General features: G+C 45.3%; 1 protein-coding gene across 1 annotated transcript in view; it reads left to right on the top strand.

The window, feature by feature from the left end:
* The window catches only part of Vwa3b (von Willebrand factor A domain containing 3B), a 187,079-nt gene extending 168,882 nt beyond the window's left edge, over positions 1-18,197 (top strand). Inside the window, exons 24-28 of the mRNA XM_026379299.2 lie at positions 3,620-3,744; positions 4,943-5,080; positions 7,499-7,599; positions 17,181-17,360; positions 17,560-18,197. Coding sequence (XP_026235084.2) covers positions 3,620-3,744; positions 4,943-5,080; positions 7,499-7,599; positions 17,181-17,360; positions 17,560-17,584 — 569 coding nt within the window. The 3' untranslated portion in view covers positions 17,585-18,197. The remainder of the gene's footprint in view (positions 1-3,619; positions 3,745-4,942; positions 5,081-7,498; positions 7,600-17,180; positions 17,361-17,559) is intronic.
* Positions 18,198-27,872: the final 9,675 nt, after the last annotated feature.

The raw sequence follows: 27,872 nt of genomic DNA, 5'->3' as shown, positions 1-27,872 counted from the left end.
TGCACCTCAGGGGTCTGCCCAGCTTTCCTGGGCGGATGTGGTTCCTGAAAGAAATGAGCAACTGCAGCCCAGCAGTGGGTGGGGGTGTGAAAGACCTACTAAGAGGGTCAGAGAGACCGGCCAAGACCACAGTCACACGCAAAACCAAAGGTCACACTGGCATTTTATCTTATTTTATTTAATCTTTGTGTGTGTGTGTGAAACTAGAGATTGAACCCAAGGGTCTCTGTCACGGACCACACCCCTAGTCCTTTTTATTTTAAGATAGGGTCTTGCTAAGTTGCCCAGGCTGGCCTTGAACTTGCATTCCTCCTGACTCAGCCTCGAAAGTGTCTGGGATGACAGCGTGTGACACTGCACCCCACCTGTTGGCAATTTTTTAAAAATGCGTAATTAGAGATCATTTGCTCTTAATAGCTACATGGGATCTGGCTAATTGGGAATTTTAAATTTGCAGCTGTGATCAAATTTAAATAAGTTGGGGTAAAATATTTGAATTTAGTCATATAACTAGTAATTTTCTAACTAGTGACTAGATAGAAAACACTGACTGCCAAATTAAATGACAGTGTGTGGGAGAGCTGGATGAACTTTTGTGTCCTCTCCTCTCCAAAGTCAAGTAATCTTTAATGGGAAATTTCAACTTTACCTTGATAGAGTTAGTTTTTATAGAAAATAATTTCAAGCTTATATAAAATAGTTGCAAGAAAAAAATACAGAGAACTCCTGTGTGTGCTTTACCTAGATTTACAAATTTTTAACATTTGATCACATTTAATCACATACTTTTATTTATTCTCTCTGTCTCATCTCTCTTTCCCCTCCACACGTACACATCACACCCACATATCATTCATGCTGAACTATTAGAGGTTGGGCAACACTTATCATGCCCCTTTGCCGTTGATACATCAGTATATGTTTCTCAAGTACAAGGAAATTTAACACTATTATAGTCCTTTAATCTACAGATTTTTGACTTCACTAACTGTCCCAAAAATGGCTTTTATATCATTTTTTTTCTCAGTGCAGATCCAATCCAGAATCCCATATTGCATTTAGTTAACACGTCTCTTTAGTCCTCTTTAATCTAGAGTCATTATTTAGCTTTTTCTGTCACTCATGATGATAGTGACGTTACTGAAGAGTAAGGCCAATTATTTCATGACATGTTCCTCACTTTGGACTAGATTGGATTCAGTGTGTATGTTCTTGGTCAGAATGTTACCTGAGTGACCTTATTCAGGTGACATTGCACCTGAAGGCACATGATGTCCATCTGCCCTCATTAGTCCACCTGGTCACTGTGAGTTGCTACTTTCCCTCCTGCAAAAGAGAAGGACAACAGAGTGATGTAGGGCACAGACATGGCACCCATGGGTGAACCCCTTTCTGGAAGCTGTTACTCCCAACCTCCTAAACACATTCAGCGAAGAACAGCTGCTTGAAAATGCGCCCTCAGCCCAAGGCAGCATTGCACCTGCCGGATCTGGGTGCCCCTTCCTAGAGGCCAGGTCACACTGGAGCAGAGCTGGGCCGGCTGGCTATTGCTGCCACCCTCCAGGGCATGGCAGGGACTCCCAGGAGAGTTCCATGTTCCAGGGGTGTTCGGGGTGGACTGCCTAGATGAGGAACGACTCCTGGTGCAGAGTGGAAGTGGTCAGGGCTTGTCTGGCTGACAGGCAAGACGCCTTTCAACACCGCATCCAATCGTGGCTGGTGGGACTGGGGCTCGCTCCTCGTTGTTCACTGGCAAGAAGTGCCTTACTTGGGGAAGCTCGGGGATTTCTGTTTGATGCCACAGGACAAGTTACAATGGAAAAAAAACAGGGGCATGTGTGATGTCTACATCAGAAGACCCTGAGCTTTGGTTTATTCCGATTGGGCCCCTTCTCTCTTCTCGTCCTATGACAGAGGGTCCCTCAGTTTCCCTCCGCCTCAGCTTCCCTGCCTTTACAACTGGAATTAAGACCTACCACAGCCTTTGTGGGATCATCACCTAGATTAAGGGTGGCGGCGCACAGCACGCTGTTCTAGTGTCCACTGAGAGCCCCTCGGAGGAGATCCAGCCACTGCAGTACTCTCTGGGGCGCAGGCAGCTGTGGTCACATTCACAGCTTAACGGAAGTCACAGGCAAAGGGACTCGCCAGACTAAAGGAAGAGGCTATGACAAGGGAGTGTGGGTGGAATTGAAGTGGAGAAGAGGGCCAGGACTCTCCAGCCTGAGACTCCTGTTTGGAAAAAAGATGGAGAACTACGCATGCAACTTTCACCCAAGAACCAACTTACACTGACGGCCTAGACTGTTTCACCAATCCTCTGACCACTGGGCATGGACAGCATGTTTGCTGGGAAGCTCAATGGAGGTGTGTTCCCCTTCCCCCAGCCGACTACAGGACAGCTCCTGGCTGAGCTAAGAGGCTGACTCCTACCCAGGAAGATGCCTAGGCCAGACGGCCTCCCCCAGAAGGAAGACCAGAAGCCTGGACGCTCTTCTGCTTGCTCCTTGAATCAGTCCTCAGATGGATTTCAGAGCCAAGAGACATAGTCTCAGCTCTCTGGCATTGGGGGGAGAGAGAGAGAGAGAGTGCAGGAAAGGGAGGCCCAAACTTGGAGCTGAACTTGGTCCTAACACAAGAATTGGTAGCAATTCCTTAATAAGATGGAGACTGAGGCCAACCCCGAGTCCTCCGGCTCTCCCAGGTTATAGCTAGCAGGGGAGCCTGGTGAGGCTGGTCTTGAAGATAATTGTGAGAAACTTACCCACATGTACTGATATTATAGAAAGAAAGAAACAGAATTGAAGGAACTAAAAAGACGTCATGAGCTGGGTACAATGGTACACGGCTGTAAATCCCAGTGCTCCAGAGGCTGAGGCAGGAGGATCACAAATTCAAAGCCGGTCTTAGCAATTTAGCAAGGTGCTAAGCAACTCAGTGTGACCTGTCCTGTCTCTACATAAAATACAAAATAGGGCTGGGGATGTGGCTCAGTGATTGAGGGCTCTTGAGTTCAATTCCTGGTACCAAAAAAGAAGAAGAAAACAAAGAAGAAGGAGAAGGAGAAGTCGTGAGAACACAAAGTCTACGTGCAAATGATCTACAGCAAAGATAAGCAGATGTTTTATATGGAAGAAAAAAAGTAATGTCAGCTCTGTGGGACACACAGCCTCCGTCCCAGCTTCTCCACCTTGTTACCTTCTCATTTTTCTAACACCAGATGAGAAGCCGATTCAGGTGGAGTTCATGTTTCCTTTATACTTTCACAATTTAGTAACACCTTTTTTTCTATCTTTGGAGAAGAAAACAGGGCTAAAATAAACAAGTAAGGGAATGGGGCAATAGGGGGTGTCCAGAGGGAAGATGGTCTCTGGGGCTAGCATCCCATCGCTGGAAGGCAGCTTGTGGCGACCGACGGACGAACAGGCCTCCTGCAGTCTCCCAGCTCCAGCCCAGAGCATGCGCTTTGCCACTCCACAAGGCGCAGCCGGGTAGACCACGTTCACATTATTTTCTAGAGAAATCAAAGGGCTATGCTGATGAAAGCAGGCAGCCAGGTGCTGTGACTCGGTGGCACTCTTGTCTTTATATCTATAATGCCGCCTTTGATTCCTTCCAGGGATTGTGAAGAAGTGCTTGAACCCCACCCACGCACTGGTGGGCTTCAAGTATGGAGACACCAAGGTCGTTCCCACCTCCTTCATCACTCCCATCGGAGGCGCCATGCCCTGCCCGCTGCTGCAGGTACCTGCTCCATTCTGTCCTGGGACCCTTCCCACCATCCATGCCGTGTAAGATAACAGAAGATAGCAAGGCACTGTTTAGCACTTTGCCGATTCCAGATGGGCTCCGGCAGGGACCTTATGTTTGGGCGGGAAGAGCAGCGGCCTCTGTTTCTGGAACCTGTGGCCTGGCAGTTTCTTTGCTAGTGACTCTGACCTGCCAGCTCCCACTGGTGTAGCTCAGGACTGTGCAGACTGACTTACATTGCACCTTGTGGCTCTTGTCGATTGACAAGACGATAGATAGATGGGGGAAGGGAGTCGCTGTGGCTCTTGACACTCTAACTGCAAAAGATGACATTATATTGTATGTAATATCAAGGAAGGAGACAGTGCTTCCTTAACATTGTAGTCAGTTGACATCAGACTGTGATGTAATGCACAGTGGCCCCCAGTGTGCATTCCACAGATGAGTCAGACTAATGTGCTGTCATCTGCTCATCAATTCGTAAAGGCTATACTGTGTCTGGCCCATCCTCCTGCCACTGTCCTGGCACCGAGGCCAAGGTAAGGGGAGGCCTTGCAAAGTGCAATTTCTTGCATCATATGAGCCAGGAGGAAATAGAGCATTTTACCTTGGAGGTCTGTTCCTATGTCCCTGGCCAAACCCATGGTGCACTCAAGGCACTTTGCCCCTGATGACTGGTCAGTGCCCAGCAGTCTGTGTGCTCCTTTGCAAAGTTCCCTTTCTGCTGCATGTGACCTGTGGAACTTTTATCCATGCCTTCCAAGTGTGCACTTGGGAGCCACATTGACCAAACCTGCTCCTTTGCTTTGAGTGGCAGCTCTTCTGATATGCGAGGAGACACCAAGTGTATTTCTTAAGTCAAGCACCCCAAACAGGTTCCTTCAACAAATCTCATAACATGTGGTTTCCAGAACTCCCACCATCCTCCTGGCTGTCCCCTGGACCTTTGTCAGTTGGCAAAGTCCTACCAAAATGGGGCTTCCCCAAACTGACCATAAACTGACCAGGTGTGCCTCACCAATGAATCCAGAGAATTCTGGAATGCATTCTTAACAGGAAAAAGAAAAGAAGGTATTTGAATTTTAGCCCCAGTACTTCCCAGTCATGCGGGATATTTTGACACAAGTTTCTATCAACATTGTCTGTGAGATCTGTAAACATTATCTGCTCTGATATCTGTTCTCCTCTACAGGTTGGAGATTACGTGTTTGCCAAAATTGTGATCCCCAAAGGATTTGATTTCTATGTCCCTGCCATTGTCACAGCACTTCCAAATCCAGATTCAAACTCAGAAAAATTCTACACAGTTTTAAAGTGTAACAACCGTAGAGTAAGTAGACTTTGGTTTAGAAAATCACTGTCCTGCTAGAAAGTGGCCTTACCCTGGACGTCCCCTCACCCTTTTCTGGCTTAGCCAGATGTTTTGGGAAAGTCTCTGCCTAGATACACCCTGGGTTTGGATTCTGCCAGGAAAGCTCTGTTCCCACTGGGGTAATCATGACCACCCTGCTACGGCGCTGAATGATCTTTTGACTCTGGCCAGACTCTGTTCTGCATCTGACAGCTGGACAGGCTCACTCTGGGTTCTTGGGGTGTCATTATCTCCCCCCTCCCCGTCCTCCTCCTCCTACCTTGTTCTCCTCTGCAAGCCCTGCAGATTCGGGCATTTCCCAAGCTTCTCCCAGTCCTGTCCTCCTTTGCTACCTCATGGCCGGTCTCTTGGGATAAGCCTTGATCTTTGGACACCTTCTCTGGGCCAGGCATGGTAGCCCCTGCTCTCACCCTGAGCTCCAACCCTGCATTTCTTGCTGGGTTCTCCTGGACGGCTCCCTCTTGGTGAACCACAGGCATCCCAAAGTGCGGGGGTCAGAGGCAGGGATGCCCCTCTTCCTTCATCCCTCATCAAGGAATATCACCCCTGATTCGCCGCCTTATCCCTGCCTAGGAAACCCCCGCCCTGGGAATGGCAGGAATATGAGGTCAAGTGGAGCTGGGTGGAGAGAACATAGGCTCTGTGTTTTAAAAAGCTTGGATTCACTGAACCCTCTGCTGTGCTTTCTAGTGGATACCTGACCTGGGCAGGTTGCTTCACCTTTCTGAGCCTCGGTTTCATTACCTAAGAGATATGTGAAGTGTTGTGTTTTCCATCTGACCTGTGGAGTTCCTTTCTGTCTTCCAGATGTAATGCATACTGTCGGTATTCTTTTTTCTAGTCTATTGCTTGTCTTTTAATTTTAGGATCTCTGTTTATACAGATGCTTTAAATTTTAATATGGTCAGATGTATGCATCCTCTCCTGTATAAATTGCCTTCTCTGTGTTTTGTTTAAGAAATCCTTCCTTAATGATATATTTCTCTAAAAACTTACCTGACTGAGACTTCCCACTGGACCCCCTTCTCCCACGCTGGCTTCCTCACCAAATTTCTAACCCTGACTTATTCCTCTTTATACCCTCTTCCTACGTAGCCCCTAATGGAAAGAAGGTTCTCACGGTGTTTTTTAAAAGTACTTGAATGAATGACATTCCTAATGAAAACTGACATTGCCTGGTGGACCACTTAACAAGCCTAAAAAATTGATTGGCAAGAGAAATAGATTGGTGAGAAGAAAGCAAAATAACAGGGCTAACTTTATTAAGCCCTTGCTATGTGCCTAGGGTGATGTAAATGCTCTCTGGGTTGCGAGTGGCTGAATCCTCAGCACACTGTGAGGTGTAGGGACTATCATCCCATTTTCAGATAAGGAAACTGAATCAGAGAACTGAAGTCACATATCTGGTAAGTGATGGAGCAGGCATTTCAACCCAAACATCTGGATCCATGGCTTGCACACTAAGGCACTGTGCCCAACTGCTTCGTCTACAGAATTAAAATATCGAGTAAATTCTTGACTGTACCATGAGGTATTTCCGTCAGGAGATGGGGCAAGGGAAACCAATGTTAAGGTTGAGGGAAGGGATGAAGATAGTCAGAGCCAGTAGACACCAGAGCGCTGTGTCCGACTAACAAAAGAAGAAGGTGTCTTCCCACCAGTCCGTGCAAAACCATTTTGTTAGAGAAAGTCGAGCAGTCTGGCAGGATGGAGAAGGGGCTGGCATTCCTTGTCATGACAGGGTTCTCTGGGAATAGTAAATCAAAGGACATCTGAGGAGATGTCCCCAGGCATGCCCCAGGGTTTGGGGCCAGATGAGGCAGTTAGCCCAGGATCCTTGAGAAGCAGCTTCAGAGCCCTGGGGGCGGGGGGACACCTTGGAGTTGACCCACAGGGTCCAGTGTCCCTGAAGTCCAGAGAGGCGTGCTCAGGGGAAAGGACACTGGAGTCAGTGCTGTCAGCGATCCTTGGAGACCCCACAACATTGAAGGTTGGGCATTCAGCCAAAGGGTGGTGGCTGCAATTGTCATAGAGATGGCCAAGGCTGAAAAAAAGATAGAATGGAAGGTGGTTATACAAAGAGTGTGTGTGTGTGTGTGTGTGTGCGCGCACATGCGCGTGTGTGTGCCATGTCTTATGTGGGTAGATGTGACAACTGACCCAGAATGTGGAGAAATGACAGAGCCGATTCAACAATGTTTAATTCCGTGAGTAATCATCAAAGGAGTCTCTGAATCTAACCTGCTGTCTCTTAAGTGTCACCCTGAATAGGATAATGACTGGTAGTTATTATCATGGGTTGGGTAGAATAAAATCATCTCTGAATTGTGGACTCTCCTGATTTAAACTGAATGAACACTTTTGGTGTCGTTGCAGGAATTCTGCCCTCGGAGTGCACTCATAAAGATCAGCCAAAACAAATATGCTCTCTCTTGCTCTCATATAATTTCACCCCCACTTCAGGAAAATCCAAAAGGGTAAGTGTGCCCAGCCTTCATCCCTTGGCTCACATCTGTGCCCCTTGTCCTATTTGTAGGTGGAATCCATGGCTTCCGCACATGGGGGAGAAAACCAGAGTGGCAGCCTGCCCACTTAATGTAGTTCTGTGACAGCTGTCCCTTCCGCGTTATACTTCTCTGTGACTCAGCCCTCCATTGGGTTCTAATCTCAAACTCCACATGATTCCACTGCCCTTCAGAAGGGCATTTGGTCCCGTCATTTTTTTGGGGGGCAGGGGGGCAGGAATTAAAGCCCTCCTCATGAGGAGGCTCTTGGGACAGTTACCTGCTGCCTATCCCATGTTGGAAGGCAGAAGTGAGGGGCTGGCCCTGGCTTACAGTGAGAGGGTGGGCAGGGGTGGTGGTTTCCAGGAGCTGCACATTTGGGGTGAACAAATGTTACTTTTTTATTTCATTTATTTTTGAGACAAGGTTGCTTAGTGCCTCCTAAATTGTGGAGGCTGTCTTTGAACTTGCAATCCTCCTACCTCAGCCTCCAGAGCCGCTGAGGACAGTGGGATTTCTAAGAGCTGTGGAGGTGGATTAGCACAAAGAGCGAAAAGAGCAGGGGAATTAACACAAATAGCCTAAAGAGCAGGGGGGAAAGCAACCCCAAGTCTGTGGGGCCAAGAAGGGTGTCAAGGTTGAAGTCATAGAGCCATGACCTTGGAGTCAAAAGTGTATGAATAGAGATAAATGTAGATTCTGCGCAAGGGCTGTGGAAACACTTTCCAGTTTTACTTAGAGTTCACGGGCTTTCTTTGGGAGCCGGCCTTTATTGTCTTGATGGCCTGACCTTCAGCTTCATTATAGAAACCGTCAAAAATCCTCTCCCTCCCCTTCTCGTGCCTGCCCTTTGTGGGAATTCCTGCCTCTTCCCGAGATGTTGAAGAATCGGCGTCCCTCCTGTCATCTGAAGTTGATCTATCAGGTTCCAGTGGCCTATCCCACTGCCTCGGATCCTGGCTCTATGGGTCATCATCCCTGGATACTTAGATTTCTTTCCTTAGTTCCTCTCCATTGAAGGCTTCACCCTTCAAAAAACAGGTTTGCTTTCCCCTACCATATACACACACCCACACACACACACACACACACACACACATACTCAAACACAAAGGCCTCCCGTGGCTGTGGTCCAGCACGCTCCTTCCCTTCTCGGCCTCTGTCTGTGCAGTCTGGCAGACTTGGTGTCTCACTCTCTTGCCTTCTGTTCCTCCCTACGCCTTGGGCACCAGCTTCACCCCAACCCTCTGCAGAAACAGTTCTCACAGAGCTACTCAGGACCTCTCCCGGGGCCAAGCCAATGAGCTCTTCCCAGGCTTGACTGCGCTTGCTCTTGGGATCCTGTGTGACAGCCGGCCACTCCCTCCTTCCCTAGCTCGCTGGTCTTGAAGCTCGCCATCACTCTCTCTGAGTTTCTCCCTGCCTGGCTTCACCCACGTGGCTCCCGCGATTCTGCTTACTCTAAGGACCCCATGTCTCCTCCAATCCAGGCTGTTCCCCTGGGCTCTTGAATCAGGACCCCAAGCCCTGAGAGGGGGACCTCCAGTGGGTCTCTAGAGAGTGCCCCCGTGGTTGTAATGCACACTCGTGGTGGCTAGCGACAGGGAAAGGACATTGGAAACTAAGACTGGGCCCATCGCTCACCCACCATCATTTGGCTCGTGCTCTGGGAAGATTGCTTTTCCCCTCTGAGCTTTGTCCTGCCTTTGTCCGGCTAGGGGTGGTAGAAGGGTTAGGAATGTCCCTTGCTGGGTCTAGCATAAAGTAGGTGTTTGGCGCATGGTGGGAAAAGCACTGTATCCAGCCACCCAATGGGTATTTGTACTTAAGGGTGCAGAATGGCAAATTGAGCCATCTAAACCGAAATTGTAGTTCCCCACAAACCTGCTGCCCTCTCATCCTTCCTCGTCTCAGTTCGCCTTTCCACCTACCCGTCGGAGGGGTCCTAGCAGAAATATGCCGGTCATCTTTGCTGCTACTTGTCCTTCACCCACCACACCCCAAGTCTCCATCATCTGTCTCCAGGTTTTAGTGGTTTCAAATTGCAGGTATTTTTCAGCTCTCTGTGTTAGGTCAGGAGCTCGCATTTCTTCCAGCCTTGTTTTGCCACCAGCCCAGGCATTGTCCACGAGAACTGAGCTGGGTAATCTTCCTCACATGCAAATCTGCTTTTAAGATTCCCTGACTTAAAAATCCACCCCCTCCCTGAATGCCCCTTCTTATCCTATCTTAGCCTTTCATTGCCGTGACCCAGCCTGCCTTCCTAGCCTCACTTGTCCCTAGCCAGCCTCAACCAATCCTCCTCTGGGGCACACTAACCACACACACACACCATGCCTTTTCAGGTCTCTGTGTCTTTGTGTAAGCTGGATCTCCCTGCCCTGGAACGGTACTCCACACCCTTGGCCACCTGGGGAATTCCAAGATTGAGCTCAGGTGTTCCACTCGTCTTCAGTAACCTGGCAGCCAGCCCTCCCAGTAAGGTGATCCTACTGCACCCTGTAGAGGTTTTCATTAGAGAAAATTTTTATAGCTAGACATAGTGGCTCATAACTGCAATCCCAGCTACTCAGAAGGCTGAGGCAGAAGAACAACAAGTTTGAGATTAGCTTGGGTAACTCAGTGAGATCCTGCCTCAAAATTTAAAAATTTTCTAAAGGGCTGGGGTATAGCTCCGTGTCCCTAGGTTCAATCATCACTAACAAAAGAAAAAAAGAAAATTTCCCTTGTGTTGGATCATGTCTTAGTCCATTTTCTGTTGTTACAACAAACTGCCTAAAAGCTAAGTAATTTATAAAGAAAAAGAGGTCTATTAAACTCCCAGTTTTGAAGACTGAAAGGCTCAGACCAGGTGGCCCCATCCATTTGGCCTCTGGTGAGAGCGCTAAGGTTGTATCACAACTTGGTGGATACCATCCAGTGGGAGTGCATATAACAAAGATTATGGGGTAAAACAGGAAGCCAGAGACTGGAGAGGGGCTAGTCTTATTCTTTTATAACCGCTCACTCTCACAAGAACCAGCTCACTCCATGAGAACAACATTTAGTCTCTTTTTAGGGCCAATCCTCCAATGACCTAGCCACCTCCCACTAAGTCCCACCTCTTAAAGGTCCCACCATCCTCAACATCATCATATGTGAACCTTTGGGGAACAAACACCATCCAAACCATAATAAACTATGTGAAGTCCTTGAAGGCCAAGGCCACATTCTATCTGCCTCTGAAGCCCAATTTCCAAATCTGACTCACAGGCTATGCCCACTGACTATTTGAAGAACAACTCAAAAAAACAAATAGATGTTAGTGTCAGCACCCAGTGGTGATCCTGCAGGGCTACATAATTCCACAGAGAATGTTTCCTAAGTATGATTATTGAGAATATATGCTACACTCCTTCATCCTTTGTCTAGATAGCACATTTCCTTTAAAAATAATAGTGGATTTTGTGTTAGTCTCAAAACTTCACTCAAAAGGTATGGTATGTGGGGTTGAGGTTGTGGCTCAGCAGTAGAGTGCTTGCCTAGCACATGCGAGGCCCTGGGTTTGATCCTTGGCACCACATAAAAATGAATATAATGAAGGTATTATGTGCAACTACAACTAAAAAATAAATATTTTTAAGAATATGGTATGTAAATTATAGTACATTATGAAGAAATATGAATAGATATGTCCAGGTGTGGGCTGTTGTCCCTAAACCCAACATTTTCAATTGCTATTTGTTCATTAAAATTCATTTCTTTCTATGCTGAGAAAAGCATTTGTTTCCATGTTTCCAAGGCTTTATTGAAAGCCCTTAGCTGCTAATTTTCTACTCTCACTTCTGGGGCTTCACACAATGAATGTATTCATTGACTGACTCCCTCCTCTCCCATTGTAATTTCCACTGTTTTTCACACTACCTGCCTTTCTGGGTGTTAAGAGAGTCTGAATTTAATTCTCCTAAGCAGAGGTCACATTCAGCCTGCTAAGTTCAGAGCTTAATCTGTCCATTTCCATAATCAGGGCTGGCAGAGCTGAGCTCAAAAATAAAGATGTAGGGTTTATTTGTATCTACCCTGGAATTTCCTTGTGATAGGTCTTTCACTGGGGGCTCTTTCTCACTTTATAAATGTGCCATCTTTTAATGAGGCCAATTAAAAAAAATCTTGGTGCTTTCTTCATGGGCCATTAAAGAAATGTATTATAGGTAACATCTCCAACAAGTCATCATTTAACTAAATTTAATTTTAAAATATTGAATCAAGTATACCATCCGTTTAGGGCAGCGAAGACAGGGATCTTTGGCCCCAGACAGCTGTGTGCACTAGGATGCCTGATGTCTAGCTCTCCGTCTTCTGGCTCTCCTCTCCTTCCTCCTGGGGGCCTTCAGGTGTAGGTGACTGACAATATTCCCTGCAGGTCCCTCTTCCAATTTCTGACTCAGGAATGAAAGTATTTGGAGAGTGAAGGGTTCAAAATCGATCAGATATGGCCGAAGCTGATGCAAATTGTCATTCTTGATTCAAGATCTGACACCGAAATTATCTTGAAGAGGGGCTGGGGTGTGGCTCAAGCGGTAGCGCGCTCACCTGGCATGCGTGCGCCCGGGTTCGATCCTCAGCACCACATACAAACAGAGATGTTGTGTCTGCTGAAAACTAAAATAAATAAATAAATAAATAAATAAATATTTAAAAAAAAAAGAAATTATCTTGAAGACTCTTAGCAAGGTTGGCTTGCAGAATAAGCTACACCTCTTGCCACGTTCCAGTGACTGGTTCCCAGAGGAGATCACTGACAAACCCATATCTACAATGTGAAATGACTTGAGGCTGGCGCTCATTTCCTCTTTTGCCAAGGCCACACCTGAGAGTGGGTCTCAGTGGAGGGAAGTGACTGCCCTTCCCTTCCTCTGTCCCTCAGGAGTGTCCCTAAACTTTCTTCTACATGCTGTGACATCACAGTCATCTTTTCCGAGCCAAAATATATATATATATTCTCTAACATATCCATAACTTCCCTCATTTAGAGAACACCCATGTAATTTCTCCCAGGAAATGTCAAGCAGAACAGGAGGAAATTCCCCCCATTTAGCATCCTCTGTCCTCCTGTCCTCACTTGGCAGGGGACTCCTTTCCCTGGCTGCCTCCCCTGGGGACCTGTTCACATAAGGGGACTGTGGCCTCTGGCTGCTGCAGGGGAAAGCACCGAGTAAGTTCCATGCTCTGGCTTCTAGTTTTCCCCACGGAAGGGAACAGCCTCCGCAGGCGTTGACCGTCCACAGCTTGGGTTCTGGTAGTCCTGAGCCCAGTCCACACACCTGATGTTGCGTAACTGGCTGGAAATCCCTCCAGCGGCGCTGGAATCCATCCTCCCTTCGTTCTTGGCAGAGCCAGACTTGAGCAAGGCTCCTCCTTAAGAAGACCCTCTTTAGAGAGGGAGCATGATCTCTTTTTAAAACTACTAACATTCCCAATGTGATCTCAGGAGAGTCAAATAAGATCAGTCATTTTCTGGGTCCTCCAGAAAAACCATCAGGTACCTGGAAGAAGTTGTTGGGTCCTGAGATCCCGATGGTGAGGAACTTTCTTGTCTTGTTGCTTGACTGTCTTAGGGACCTCGTCGTGAATTTGGCTGCAGGAGGAGAACCCTCCCAGGGCTCAGATGTGTTTGGCTGGGTCTATGGTCGCTTCCCAAGTCCTGCTTTTCTCTCTTTTGAGCAGTTTAGTAATTTTCCATGTAGCCATTTGGACTTGGGAGGATGTGCCAATAGAAGTGGTAATTCCCACGTTGTTTCGCTCCCTGCTTTACTCCATGTGGTGTGACCTCACATTGTCCTCCTGTCAGAGTGAAATCAAGTCACTGATTGAAACCTGAGGTTCAGCAATGCCTCTGACTTGACACGAGACGAATCGCTTCCTTCTGTCTCCCTTGCTCACTCCTGACAACTTTTTCCTTGGAGGGAGACGTGCATTTGAAATCAATATTTTAGGCAGTTTTTTCACTGCTGTGACCAAAAGACCTGAAAGAATGATTTTGGAGGAGAAGTTTATTTGGGGCTCCAGGTTTCAGAGGTCTCAGTCCATTGACAGTCAACTCCATTGCTCGGTGTCTGGGATGAGGCAGAACATTGCAGCGGAAGGGTGTGGGGGACATGGCAGCTCAGGACATGACAATCAGGAAGCAGAGAGAGAGTGTTCCTCACAGGGACGAAATATAAACTTCCAAAGGCACAACACCCCCTGAGACCTACCTCCTCCAGTCACACCCTGTCTGCCCTCAGTTACCACCTACTTGGTCCCTATAAGGGACTAATGCACCAATGGGGTTAAAGCTCTTGTAACCCAATCATTTCCTCTCTGAACATCCTTGCATTGTCTCACACATGAGCTTTTAGGGGACACCTCATATCTAAACCATAACAGTCATTAAGCCTCTGTCTGTCATTAGCTCCTTTTCTCCTTTCTGGTCAGATTAGGAGCCCCATTTCCTATCCTAAAGCAAAGTCTTGAGAAATAAGAAGTTCAGCAATAAATCCTGTCTGCAAGCGTCATGCATTATCCACGGGGCAAATGCCATTGGCTACTCTCAGGAAGTGTGCCGGGGTGTCCTGACACTTGAGACAAGAGAACAGACGACATCACAGAGATTCGCTGACCCTCAGGGCCAATGGTCTGTCTCTTCATTTTCTTCCCCTTCATTGTTGAAGCTCAGAGGCCTCCCGGTCCTTCTCAGACATCTGCTTGGTGTCTACCTCACAGGTCTTCCTGTTCTTTATGTCCTGAGATAGCCTTGCTGACAGACACTGAGGGCAGAGTTGAAATGAGGGCCCCAGGGAGCAAGCTAGAATACTGGCAAGCTGGTGGTGCCTTCCTCAAGCAATTGAGGTGGGTTTTGACCTCAGGAGAGTACAGAGTGGGTGCTCAGTGCTTTCTTCCCCGAAGTGGGACCAGCCCCTGCTGAAGAGCCAAGGAAAACAAACACTGTCCCCTCCCCAGCTGGAGCATGCACACACGTTTGGCCCATTTATCTTATTACAGGTCAAGCATCCCTTATCCAAAATATGACATGCTCTAAAATATGAGCTTTTTGAGCACTGAAATGACACTATGAGTGGAAAATTCCACACCCAACCTCATGTGAGAGGTCACAGTCAAAATGCAGGCACATCAGAAATATGGTATAAAATCACCTTGGGCTTATATTAGGTATATATGAAACACAAATGAATTTTGCATTGAGACTTGGATCCTATCCCCAAGCTATTTCATTATGTATATAAATTTTCCAAAAAAAAATTTTTTTTAAATTCTAAATCTGAAACACTTCTGGTCCCAAGCATTTCAGATAAGGGACACTTAACCTTCCCAACCAGCTCTGTAGCTCTATAGCACCTAATTTACTGCCACTCTGATATGAGATTGAGCTAAAGAAAGCCACTGAGTCCCGGGTCCTTCCCAGGTTTGCTGATGGAGAAGGTCCACCAGCAGGAAGTCGGGATCATGGCTGCCCTTCCCCTCTCCACAGAGTGGGTGTGAGTTGGGCATCAGAGTGAGGGGCATGGGTCGAGGGTGGTAAGAGCTTTCACATCAGATTCACACCTACCCTGCTCCCCACCTGTACCCCATAGAGGGGACGTCTCCTCAGAAAATGTCTTGAACTTGGTCAGCATCATTCTGGAGAGTGACATACAGAACCCAAACAATATCTGCCTGATTAACCTAAAGACTTTTCCTTGATCCAAACTCTTTTTTGTTCTTAATCATGCCAACTTGTTTTATTCTTATTCTGAAAAAAAACACAGTTCATATCATTTATAAATTAAAGGTGAATGGAAAGAGTACAGAAACCATCCATAGTCCCACATTTCAAAAGTCATGACCATTTATATTTTGGTGTGTTTTCTCTGCTATGTTGATTCTTATTTTTCCTCAAAACAGAAAGCTTTCATTTTTTTCATCATATATGACAGTTGCAACAAAATTCTTTGAAGGTGGAGAAAGTGTCAGTTAACAGTTTGACACAAGGTTTCCAGGCACCCTTGCATATTCACAACCTTGATAACAAAAGTGAAAATATAGTATGTATCCCATTTTGTAACATCTTTCCCACTTGGCAATACATACTTGGCTTATTTTTCCATTAACACATCTTGTTTCATTATTGCCTATCTAAAATTCCACTCTTCAGGTGGCCCATAACGTATCCACATGACCAGTCCCAACGGAAGCTATATACTTGGTCTCTCTTCCTCCTCTCCTCCTTCGTACCTCCTTCCTCCCCCTGGCAGGGAAAGTAGGTTCCCCTACAGCCTTATTTGATGGGTGCTTTCAGTATGTCCAGAAAACTCTCTGCTCCCATGCCTGTTGGTCTTCTTTCTGAAAGATTACAGGTTGTAGACTAGACTAGGGGATCATCCCTCATTACGTGGTAAGTAGAGAAAGGCTGTAAAAAAGACCTATTGAGAGTCCACTCTGGAGGGGGGCAGTTCAGGGTGAAATGGTGGGTAAGGTCTTGGATCTCACAAAGCAGGGTGGTAACCAGGATGTGGGAGTGCTGCGCGATTCCAGGGTCTGTCACTGGCCTCCTGAGGAGCGGGCTACTGCCACGGCTCAGGCCAGTGTTTTAGTCTCTCTCTGGAATTCTCTCCCGAGTCTTTGAGCCAATCTTTGAAAATTATCACCTGCCGTGGACTCTTGAAGGAGGGATTTGAATGGTGGAATTTCTCTTGGGAAGTAACTAAAAATCTTTTCCCAGTTTATTCTCTGTTTCCTGTCTTCTTCCAGAAGGATTGGAAGAAGTCATGATCCAAAGTTATTCAGAGTAAAAGCAAAACAAAACACTACGCAGAGGGAAGGGAGGGGGACCAGGTGATCGAAGTGCTTGATCCTGACATGGGAACAAAATAAGATTGAGTGCCAGGCAGCGGGTACCCTGACATCCCTGAAGACCCTGAAAAAGGCTGAGTTCTGGAAATAAGGAGCCATGGTACCATGGCTGGAATGAGGTCATGGTCTTCCCAAGTGAAGGGCAAACACTTCTGGACAAAGAGGCTTTGTCTGGGACATTTCCTAAATCATATGTCTAGCTCCGTGACTTCATGGTGGCGCCTAAGTTTTTTCAATCAAATGCAATTAACAGTCAGATCATGGTTGGCTTTCCGGAAGTGTTCCCGATGGCACACCCTGGATCAAGACCTGAGAGAAACCCAGGGCAACGGAAGGCCATCTCTGTGGTTCTCCAGTTCAGGTGTGAGGGGGCCAAGCTGGTCCCCTTGGGTGGAGACAGGGTCAGTGCTGAGGCGGCACGCCTAGGCTTCTGCGACAGAGCCAGCTCTTCCTTCACCGACTTGGTCAGGACTCTGTCCAAACGTCTCCATGAGCCCAGACAATCCTGCAGCTCCACGAGGCTCAGACCACAAAGGCCTGAGGACTTGCTCAGCCCCCAGGACTTGCCTCCAGGACTTGGTTCCAGAGGAGAAAGAGCTGGGACGCCCCCGTGGGGCTGGATTAAACCCCTTTCTCTCTCTCTCTCTCTCTCTCTCTCTCTCTCTCTCTCTCTCTGTGTCCAGGAAAGACGCAGAGGCCAGGGAATCTACCTTCGTCCTCTGCCCACTGAAAGAAGCTGACTCGGGGGATTTAAAAGAGCCCAAACAGGAGAACCCAAGAAGGAAGAAGAAGAAACCTGCTAAGAGGCCGCCTCTGGAGGAGGTGGTGTCTTCAGATTCGGATGACTCTTCCCGTGGCACCAGGTCCCAGGAATCCCATCCCAAGCCGTACCCCCAGCCCAAGGGGGGGGGAGGGGGACCAGCACCCCACATCTCAGCGGCGACCCTTTGAGATCTCTTTCAAGAATAGTGCCTGCGAGGTCAACTCCAGACTCCAGACAGAGTAGATCCCACCACAGCAAAAACACGAACCCTTAAATAACACTAACCTCCACTTCCCCAGAGAAGGCCCGAGGCCCGAGGCCTAGGACTCAGCCGGCCATCGCTGCCACTTGTCCACCTCCAGCAGCCGCGCCCTGTCCTCTCCAAGGCACACAGCAGCAAAGGGCTGAGGACCACCGCTGAGAAGCCTTAAAAAATAGTCTAGTGGCAACTAGGTTTAAGAGAGCCAGGATTCCCTCCAGGCAGCCCAAGCCTCCGCCACTGGACACTATGAAGCGCCCCTCACTGAGGTAAGGCCGCCGTCTTCCCCCCGAGCCTTCCCTGTGTGTAGCAGAGGCCCAGCGCGCGCCCCTCTCCTTCCCCGACTCCCCCACCTGTTGGAGCGTCTGGGTTCCCACCTTTCCTCCCCATTGTTCATCCCAGGGGGTTCCCCGTCTTCACAAAACTCTTCTGGATTTTCTGGTACATGGTCACACCCAGAAGTTCTGACCTGACAGATTATTGTCATAGGATTTTCCAACTGTTCAGCAGTCAGAGCACTTAACCATCCAAGCCCGCCGCCTCGTTTTAAAGTATCCTTCCCATCTGAATTAGGGACTTTGTCACTCAAGGTTGAGGACTGAAATTAAGACCTGGTCCCTTGTCTGAGATCATCAAGACTGACCATTCTCCGAGTTATTGTTTTTCTGAACATTTCTATTGAGCCCTTCCTCATTATCTTTGTCTGCAGTCTGTTGTAGGTACCTCTAATTGAGTGCAGAACGAGAATAAAAACTCTTACGTTGGAGACATTTGAAAACTGTCGGGCTGTTCATTGATCACTGTATTCTTTGAACACATCTGAGCAATGCCGTATAAAAGTCCTGGGTTCTCTCCTAATTTCAAACCTGAGCTGGCTCTCTCCAATTCCCTTTTTTTCTAGTTAGTAACAACCCTAGGGATGGATAAAAATAGAGTACAGATTGTTCATAAGAAACAGATGAAGGTTTTGTTGTTGTTGTTGTTGTTTAAAAGTGGTGTTCACATTCCTGAAAGTTCAGGGTCACCAGGGTTATGATAAAAAATAAATATCGGAGAAATCTACTTCCAAAAACAGATTAAGGGACATTAGCTCAACATCAGCCTAGGAATAGGACGCAGTAAGGAAGGAACGGAGGATGGAAGAAATGACGGACACAAGGCAGGGGGAGTGTCTGGGGAGGCGTGCTGCCTGCCCCCAACTCAGATCTGTCTCTCCAGCAGGAAGGCTCTAGAGCAATCCTCTGCTAGTGAGAGCTGTGTCTGAAGGACGCAGGGTGGTGTTGTACATAGTAGAGAATCGGAGGAGGGGTAGGAAGGAACCCACCCATCAGGTTAAGCCTGCGGGCATCATTCCGTTATTCAGCAGGCAGTAGAGTACTGACAATGGGTCAGGCTCCAGAGATGCCATCAGACACCTGGAAGATGCTACCCCCTCTACATCCCTTTTCTCTCCCTCCATCTGCACGTTCTTACTGCACCCATGGCTGTTGTCTGGTCAGGGGTGGTGTGCAGGAAGAAAGGACTGCAGGGCAGAAGGACATCCTAACGGGGTCTCCGTGTTACCCTGCCATGTGTGACATGTTTTAGAAGACATGTTTAATGATGCCTAGTTCAAAGAGATGGGGGGATTCGCAATTACAACCCAGTGCTTCCACTTCCAGCCAACAGGGAATAACAGAAACTCGATTTCCACTGCGGGTCCAAATTGAAATGCCTGATAAAATGCATGGAACCCAAGAGTTTCCCCAAACCCTGGCCACCATGCAAACAAGGACAGTCATCTTTGAGAGACAAAGGAGGTGAGCTGTTGGAGCAGCCCCGCTTGTTCCCTAGAGACACACGGGTCCAGCTGCAGCAGAGGGAGGGAGGGGGGAGCCCGGGCAGGGCCCTCGGCTCCTGAGCAGAGGAAACGGGACTAGGTTCTGAGGAGACCAAGGCAGCCGGAGTTCACAGGGTCGAGGGCTGGAGGGAGAGCTTCAGAGAAGGCTCTGGAGTTTGCAGAGGGGCCCCCTGAGACACCCCTTGAGCCCAGTACTGATCAGCAGGACTGCAGGGCAGTTACTCAAGGCTGAAGGGAGGACCTCCCGAAAAGACTGGAAGGAACAGTCGCTGCAGAGCACACAGGGCTGGGACTCGTTCCTGTTTCCTCTATTCAGAGAGGAAAACCTCCTTCCTCAGGCCTTCCAGTAATGGGTTAGAAAGGATTTGCCTCCATCACGGAGCAAAACTGGCCTTAGACTTCAATGCTCCTCTGGTCCCCTGAACAGGGTTTAAAAGAAAGACCTGGAAGGATCACCATTTCTAATTAACTGTATCCCTGAAAAAAGATCAGGAATACTTAACAGAGATACAAAAATATACACCCTCCACCCAGGGTAAAATTCACAATGTCTGGCATCCAAAGATTAGCTTAAAGATAGGCATGCAGAGAAGCAGGAAATGCAGCCCGGACAAGGACGAACGCAGTTGGAATATCTCAGAAATGGCTTAGATGATGGAGCGTTCCAGAAATGTGATTGGTGGTATTTATAAAAGGCATTATTGAAGTCCCTTTTAAAGGTAATTGATTGTATAGAGTAATGGTACTCTGGTGCATTAACACATTTCCATCCATCCTGAACACCCACCTCGATGTGTTCCTCAGGGGATCGGTGCATTTGATTTTTCACCAATAAATCTGCACTTTTGGCACACACAAGAAGGAAATAAAATCCACTCTTAAAACAAAAACAATAATGCTAGCTGTACATTCTGATTTCACGGTCTCCCTATATAATTGTCATGAATCACAAGCCAGGGGCGGAAGCATGGGGGTAGAGAGTGGTTGAAACCACACAGACACTGTCTCTGGAATGGGCACAGAGTGAGTCCTTGAAAAAGAGAGAGAGGCTCTCCAGAGGAAAGGATCAGATGTCCAAGAACAGAACAGATTTGAGGCTAAGGAACGTATAAGACACGTGACAGCTGGAAGAAGGGCACACCTTTAAGACCTACTACCTCTCCCACTTGGGTGGTCCAGGCAGGAGGATCACAAGTTCAAGGACTGCGTGAGCAACTTAATGAGACCTGGTCTCAAAATAAAAGGGATTGGGGATGTAGCCCAGTGGTAGAGCACTTGCCCAACTTGTGTAAGACTGAGGGTTCAATCCAGAAAAAAAGATCAGGAACCAAGTCACCTACATTCTTACCTCTATATTTTGTTCAACTCCGGAATTCTATGACTCACTGACCTGGTCCATTATCAACTCAAACCAGTTCACACAGATGAAAAACTGTCCTTGTGGCACTCTTGTTCATTGCTGGTGGGACTGCAAATTGGTGCAGCCAATTTGGAAAGCAGTATGGAGATTTCTTGGAAAGCTGGGAATGGAACCACCATTTGACCCAGCTATTCCCCTTCTCGGTCTATTCCCTAAAGACCTAATAAGAGCATGCTACAGGGACACTGCTACATCGATGTTCATAGCAGCACAATTCACGATAGCAAGATTGTGGAATCAGCCTAGATGCCCTTCAATAGATGAATGGATAAAAAAATGTGGCATTTATACACAATGGAGTATTACTCTGCATTAAAAAATCACAAAATCATAGAATTTGGAGGGAAATGGATGGCATTAGAGCAGATTATGCTAAGTGAAGCTAGTCAATCTTTAAAAAACAAATACCAAATGACCCCTTTGATATAAGGGGAGTAAACAAGGACAGGGTAGGGACGAAGAGCTTGAGAAGAAGATTTACATTAAACAGGGATGAGAGGTGGGAGGGAAAGGGAGTGAGAAGGGAAATCGCATGGAAATGGAAGGCAATCCTCAGGGTTATACATAAGGACATATAAGAGGAAAGGAGGGGTAAGACAAGATAATACAAATCGAAGAAATGATTTACAGTAGAAGGGGTAGAGAGAGAAAAGGGGAGGGGAGGGGAGGGGAGGGGAGGGGGGATAGTAGACAATAGGACAGACAGCAGAATACATCAGACACTAGAAAGGCAATTTGTCAATCAATGGAAGGGTAACTGATGTGATTCAGCAATCTGTATATGGGGTATAATTGGGAGTTCATAACCCACTTGAATCAAATTGTGAAATATGATGTATTAAGAACTATGTAATGTTTTGAACCACCAACAATAAAAAAAAAAAAGAAAAAAGAAAAACTGTCCTTGTAAAAGGAAGGGACGACGGCGGATGTAGCCCTACAATTAAACAAGAGAAGTTACTTAGGGAATAAGAACTGGAAAATAAGTAAAGATATAGTTGCACAGGATAAAAAAGTATGCCTTAATAACCTGAGAGAATCATAACACAAATCCAGAATCCACACAAATCCTAGCACAAATCCACAAATAAAAGAATTCAGTTAGATAGCCAGATGCAGTGGCGCATGACTGTAATCTCAGCGGCTTGGGAGGCTGAGGCAGGAGGATCGTGAATTCAAAGCCAGCTTCAGCAACAGGGAGGTGGTAAGCAACCAAATGAGACCCTGTCTCTAAATAACACTCAAAACAGGGCTGAGGATGTGGCTCAGTGTTTGAATTCACCTGAGATCAACCCTGGTACTCAAAAAAAAAAAAAAAAAGCAGAGAGATAAAAGGATGTAAATTTAATACACAGAAATCAATATACACAAATCATGGGAATTAATAGGCACAAAGCATGACCAATTAGAAGACATTATTGATAGAGAAATCTTATTGCAATAGCAACAAAGTTGCTTCTCATTACTCACAGTAGTTATGTTCTATAAAATTGTTTTGGACACTAAATATTGAATCATTGCCCACAGGGGCACCTACAAGATTCTGGCAAATCTCTGCTCATAATGTTTTCTTATCCCCTACCCCTGGTACTGGGGATTGAACCCAGGGGTGCTTTGTCACCAAGCTACCTCCCCAGCCTTTTTAATTTTTTATTTTGAGACAGGGCCTCTCTAAGTTGCCCAGGTTGGGCTCAAACTTTTAATCCTCCTGCCTCAGCCTCCTGAGTAGCTGAGATTACAGAGGTATGCCACCATATGGGTCTCTGATCACAATATTTTCATTAACCAGTTAGTGTATAACTTTGCTTTATAAGTATTTCTGATTTTAAAACCCCTTATTTATTTTGTTAATTACATACACCCAATACACTAAAAGCATGAATGAATCTTATCTAACAAATATTCTCCAAATGTATGTCAGAGACTTAAGAATACTAAACAGCATCTCAGCCCTCTTTAACTGTGAAATCAATAAGAATCACAAAGAATACAAAAAAATAGCACTAAATACACCATTAAAAAGATACATGTTTATGGTGGGGGGAGTTAAATGAAGGTGTTGAGTCAACTCAAATTTTTCAGAAGTGAAAAATTTGCAAAAGTGCCTTGAGCATTGATAAAATATATTTTATCCAGTAGATAAATCCACAAATATGGAATCTCTGAATGGTGAGCAAAGTCTGTATCTGGAAAAAAAAAAACAAGAAATGCACAAAAGAATTATGCGAAAGACTTTAAAACGCTCCTGAACACAAAAATAGGTTTGAACATCACTTGTTTTTAGAGGGGATGGCTAGACTTCATGGAGATGATGGTAGTTCCGATTTCACTTATAAATGTAACATCTTCCAAATGAAATGGTGAATGTTTTATGAAACTTGAAAAGTTGACAGCTGAGATGAAAAAACAACCACATAAAAATAGCTGAGAAAAATACTATAAAACAAAAGACGTAAGGAAGGACTTATGCTAACATAAACCACTATAACACATCTCCTGTTAAAACCAGCATGGCACTCACACAAGAAAAAACACATGTACTGAAGGAATAATGCACAGCCCAGAAAAAGACCTCAACTCCATAATATTTGGAAAATTATAAAGATGGCATCTCAAATCACTGGAACGTTTTAGTAACTGGTACCCTAGAACAACTGATAGCCATTAGAAAATAGTAAAATCAGATCCATGCCTCACACCATGTGCAAGAATAAACTCCAAATGGATTCAGGTCCTCAGTGTAAAACAAGAAAGCAAAAAAAAAAAATGTGGAAACACTAGAAGAAAATATAAGAGAATTCCACTATAACATGAGTGTAGAAAAAGGCTTTCTGTGACTCAAAATCCTGATGCAATAAAAAAAATCACTAACCTTGTCAACATAAAAATGTGTTTTTTTTAGAATGCATTACTAAAAAACATCATAAGCAAAGACAAATGACAAACTGGGAGAAAGTATTTGTACTATCTATCACACACAGGATTAATGTCCCTAAAATACAAAAAAAAAGCTCTTAAAATTTTAAGGAAAAATAAGGCAAATGATATGAACTATCCACAAAGATATAAGAACAGATGACAGAAACTGAAGTTTCACTTAAGAGAACTCCCAATAATGCACCAATGGGAAGTGGTCACACAAATCCTTTCACACACAACCATTTAAGACCTGGATAAAATACTTCTTATAACTATTTAAAGGCACAGTCAATGTTCAAGGGTAGAGAGAAGCTGTGCTACCATTAGAATGTCCAGTTGAAGTCCAGGTCCTTGGTGTGTCACGAACAGAGTGTTGAGCAAGACACACAGAAGTAACAGGCAAAGCACAGGTTTTTTGAAGGTGAAGGTAGCGCTCCATTAGGTAGAGCACAGTGGGCTGAGAGAAAAAGAGATGCTCAAGGCCCCAGTGTCTGGAAATCAGGGTCTTCTATCCTGAGCTGTGGGGCCTTCTTTTCCCTATTCAGACCTGATGGAAGACCTTACCCCATTTGTTCCCATCGGTTACTTGAGAAAATTTACTTAGAAAGCTGCCCACTTTACTCCCATTGGTCCTTTTAAAATATAGCTCCTGTGGTTGGAGTTGTCATGGTGATAAGTTCTCACTGGAGCCGCGGGTGTTGTCATGGTAATGGGACTCACTGTAAATCGGGGCATGATGGTCTCCTTGTCCTGTCCTCCAGCAGCTTCTTTCTACTGTGTCTCCACCATCTTGGTATCCCCAGAACCCTACCTCACAGCTGGAGGAGAGTTGATTCTCCAAAAGAGGCAGCTGGAACAGGTAAGAATTGTTTGAAGATGGATTCATAAAAATTACTCAATCCAAAGAACAAAAAGAAAAAAAAAATGTTGAAGAAAAGTAAAGAGAACCTCAGAGACCTGAGAAATGATTCCAAGTGTGTCAAAGCAGGGATAATTGGAGACTTAAAAGAGGCAGAAAAAGAGAAAGGAAAACCCAGATTTGGAGACATCAAGACTGAAAACTTGCACAATGTGGCAAAAAACATTAGTAGATTCCAGGACCCTAAGTTTGATAAACACAAAGAAAGCTGCCCCTGGGCACATCATAGTCCAATGGCTACATGAAGATAACCAGAAAATCTTGAAAGTAGACAGAAGAGAAAAATACACTCCATTCAGGGGAACAGTGATAAGATTATGGATGACTTCTCAACAAAAACCATATAGACCAGAATCTATTCAAATTAGGTATTAAAGTGCAAAAGTGTAGGAAAAAATTTTTTTTTAATGTTTTTTTAAAGAGAGTGAGACAGAGAGACAGAAATTTTTAAATATTTATTTTCTAGTTTTCAGCAGACACAACATCCTTGTTTGTATGTGGTGCTGAGGATTGAACCCGGGCCGCACGCATGCCAGGCGAGCACGCTACCTCTTGAGCCACATCCCCATCCCAAAAGTGTAGGGAAAAGTTTTTAAAACCTGCCAACAAAGAATTGTATCTCCATTGGAACAAAACAAAAGAAGTTCTACTTCTGGAAAGTTCAAGAAAACTCCTAACAACCCTTTGACAGACAACTATGAACTTTGGACAAAATACTCCCCCGAGAATCTAGAGGGTGACCAAAACAAGCAGATGCTGTTGTCATGTACTTTAGCTTAAGGGCAGGCTAAGGCAAGACATGGTGAGTACCCCCGAGGAGGCTTAACCTCTCAATCAAAACTTGTAGTCTTTCTGGCTTGAAAACACAGAAGTTTAAGGAAACTATAACTGCTGGAAAGTTCAGGGAGAACATCAGCAAGAAGGGATCTAGAGACAGGAAACCACATATTTTGTGTATAAATTCAACCCAAGTGTCTGACCAACACCATAATCACATCTGCACACACAGATTGTGAACAGATAGGCTGATGTTAAAAAAACTCAAACTCAAACTGCTACCAAAGATACCAAGAGTTTTCAGTTTAAATTCAACAAGCTTAGTTGTCTGCTAAAACAAAGATTTCTTCTGAGGAATATAACAGAATCCAGAGTGCATTTACAAAGTCTGGGATAAAATTTTAGATCACTCAACTACATAGCCAGGAAAATGTGATACAGTTTCAAGAGAAAAAATCATAAGTCAACTAAGCCATCCTGACATGACCCAGATGTCAGATTCAGATTAGGGCTTGATAGCAGCTATAACAACGGTCTTTAAGGTCAAGGGAAACATGCTTTTAACAATTTATAAAAATATTAAAAATTGAGGGGCCTGAGGTTGTGTCTCAGCAGTAGAGCACTTGCCTAGCATGTGTGAGGCACTGGGTTCGATCCTCAGCACCACATAAAAATAAACAAAATGAAGGTATTGTCCATCTACAACTAAAAAAAAATAATAAATTAACAACTGAAAATTCTAGAGCTAAAAATATAACTTCTTAACTTAGAAAAATCCACTGGACAAGCTTAAAAGCAGAATAGAAATGACAAAGAATCCATGATCAGACATCGATCAATGGAAAATTCCAGACTGAAGAAGAAAGATAAGTTTTTTTTTTCCCCCAAAAATGAACAGGAGTTTAGGGAAACTGTGACGAAATACCAAAAGAAACATGCAGGCTGGGGTTGTGGCTCAATGGTAGAGCGCTCGCCTAGCACGTTCGACCCTGGGTTTGATCCTTAGCACCACATAAAAATAAATAAAGAAAACAAAGGTATTGTGTCCAACTACAACTAAAAATATTTTTTTTTAAAAAAAAAAAGAACTATCATGCTTTGTAATTAGAGTTTTTAAGTGAGAGGAGAGAAAGAATGGGTAGTGTGGATAAGGGGTGGCAGTATTTGGAGAAATAGTGAAAATTTCCCAAATTACTGAAAGACATAAATTTATAGATTCAAGAAGTCTCTAGCCAATCCCTAACAGAATGATAAGTAAAAAAGCATCCCTTCATAATCAAAATGTTGAAAACCAAACAGAGAGAATTTTGAAAGCTGCTAGGAAAAAAAAAAGACACAACATATAAAGGGAAAAATCATTTGAAACCAGTGGATTCTCATCAGCACATATGGAGGCTCCAAGGCCACAGAACAACATCATTAGTGTTGAAAAGAGAATAAAAATTTGCAACTCAAAATTCTACATTTGGTGAACATATCCTCAAACATGAAAGCAAAATAAAGACATTTTCAGATAAAAGTTTTTTTTTAAAAAAAGAGAGAATTTTATCATCAAAAACCATGCATTACAAGAAATTCTAAAAGAAATTCTTCAGGGTGAAGGGAAATTAAAACAGAAAATCAGATCTTAAAAATGAAATTAAAAGCCAGACATAGTGGCACACACCTGTAATCCCGTGTGGCCCAGGAGGCTGAGGCAGGAAGATTGCAAGTTCAAAGCCAGCCTCAGCCCTAAGCCACTTAGCAAGACCCTGTCTCTAAATAAAATATTTTAAAAGGCTGGGGCTGTGGCTCAGTGGTTATATGCCCCTGGGTTTGATTCCCAGTATCCCCATTCCCCCAAAATGGAATTAGCAGCATTTAAAATGGTAAGGGTCTAGGTAAATATTTTGAAAATATTTTTCCTCTAATGGTCCTTGTTCCCCTATAGACAGAATAGACAGGGCAACTGTAGCATGAAGGGGTAGAGTGGTAAATGGACATATAGGATCACAAGGTGCTATGATTTGGATCAGCATCCCTCGAAGGGGAGAGTAGGACCTGGCCCCTTCTTCTCTGCTTCTTATCTAATGTTTTTAATGGGTAAGATTTAAAAAGAAGATCTATGATTTGCCATGAGTGCATGAAGAACTGGTCCACAGCATTGGTCATCAGGGAAATCATGGTAGCAACTCTGTGTCAACTTGGTTGTGCTACAGTGCCCAGTTATTCCCACATCAGCCTAGGTGTTGTGGTTACAGTCCATAATCAGTCGGCATAAGGAGAGGAGAGTACCTAGATGGTCTAAATGGGCCTGGGTCAATCAGCAGAAGGGCTGAAGGGCCAGGCTGAAGCTCCCTGAGTAGGAAAGGTTCTGCCTGTGAACAGCAGCTCCTTCCCCTGCCCCAGAGCCCCGGTTTGACTGACCTGGAGAATGCATAGTTTGGCTGCAGGAAGGATATAACCTAGCAGCCTTCGGGAGACCCTTGAGGAGACAGC

Source organism: Urocitellus parryii, chromosome 12, assembly GCF_045843805.1.
Source record: "Urocitellus parryii isolate mUroPar1 chromosome 12, mUroPar1.hap1, whole genome shotgun sequence".
NCBI classification, from domain to species: domain Eukaryota; kingdom Metazoa; phylum Chordata; class Mammalia; order Rodentia; family Sciuridae; genus Urocitellus; species Urocitellus parryii.
The sequence above is the reverse complement of the archived record's forward strand: the minus strand, read 5'-3'. Positions and strand labels throughout refer to the sequence as shown.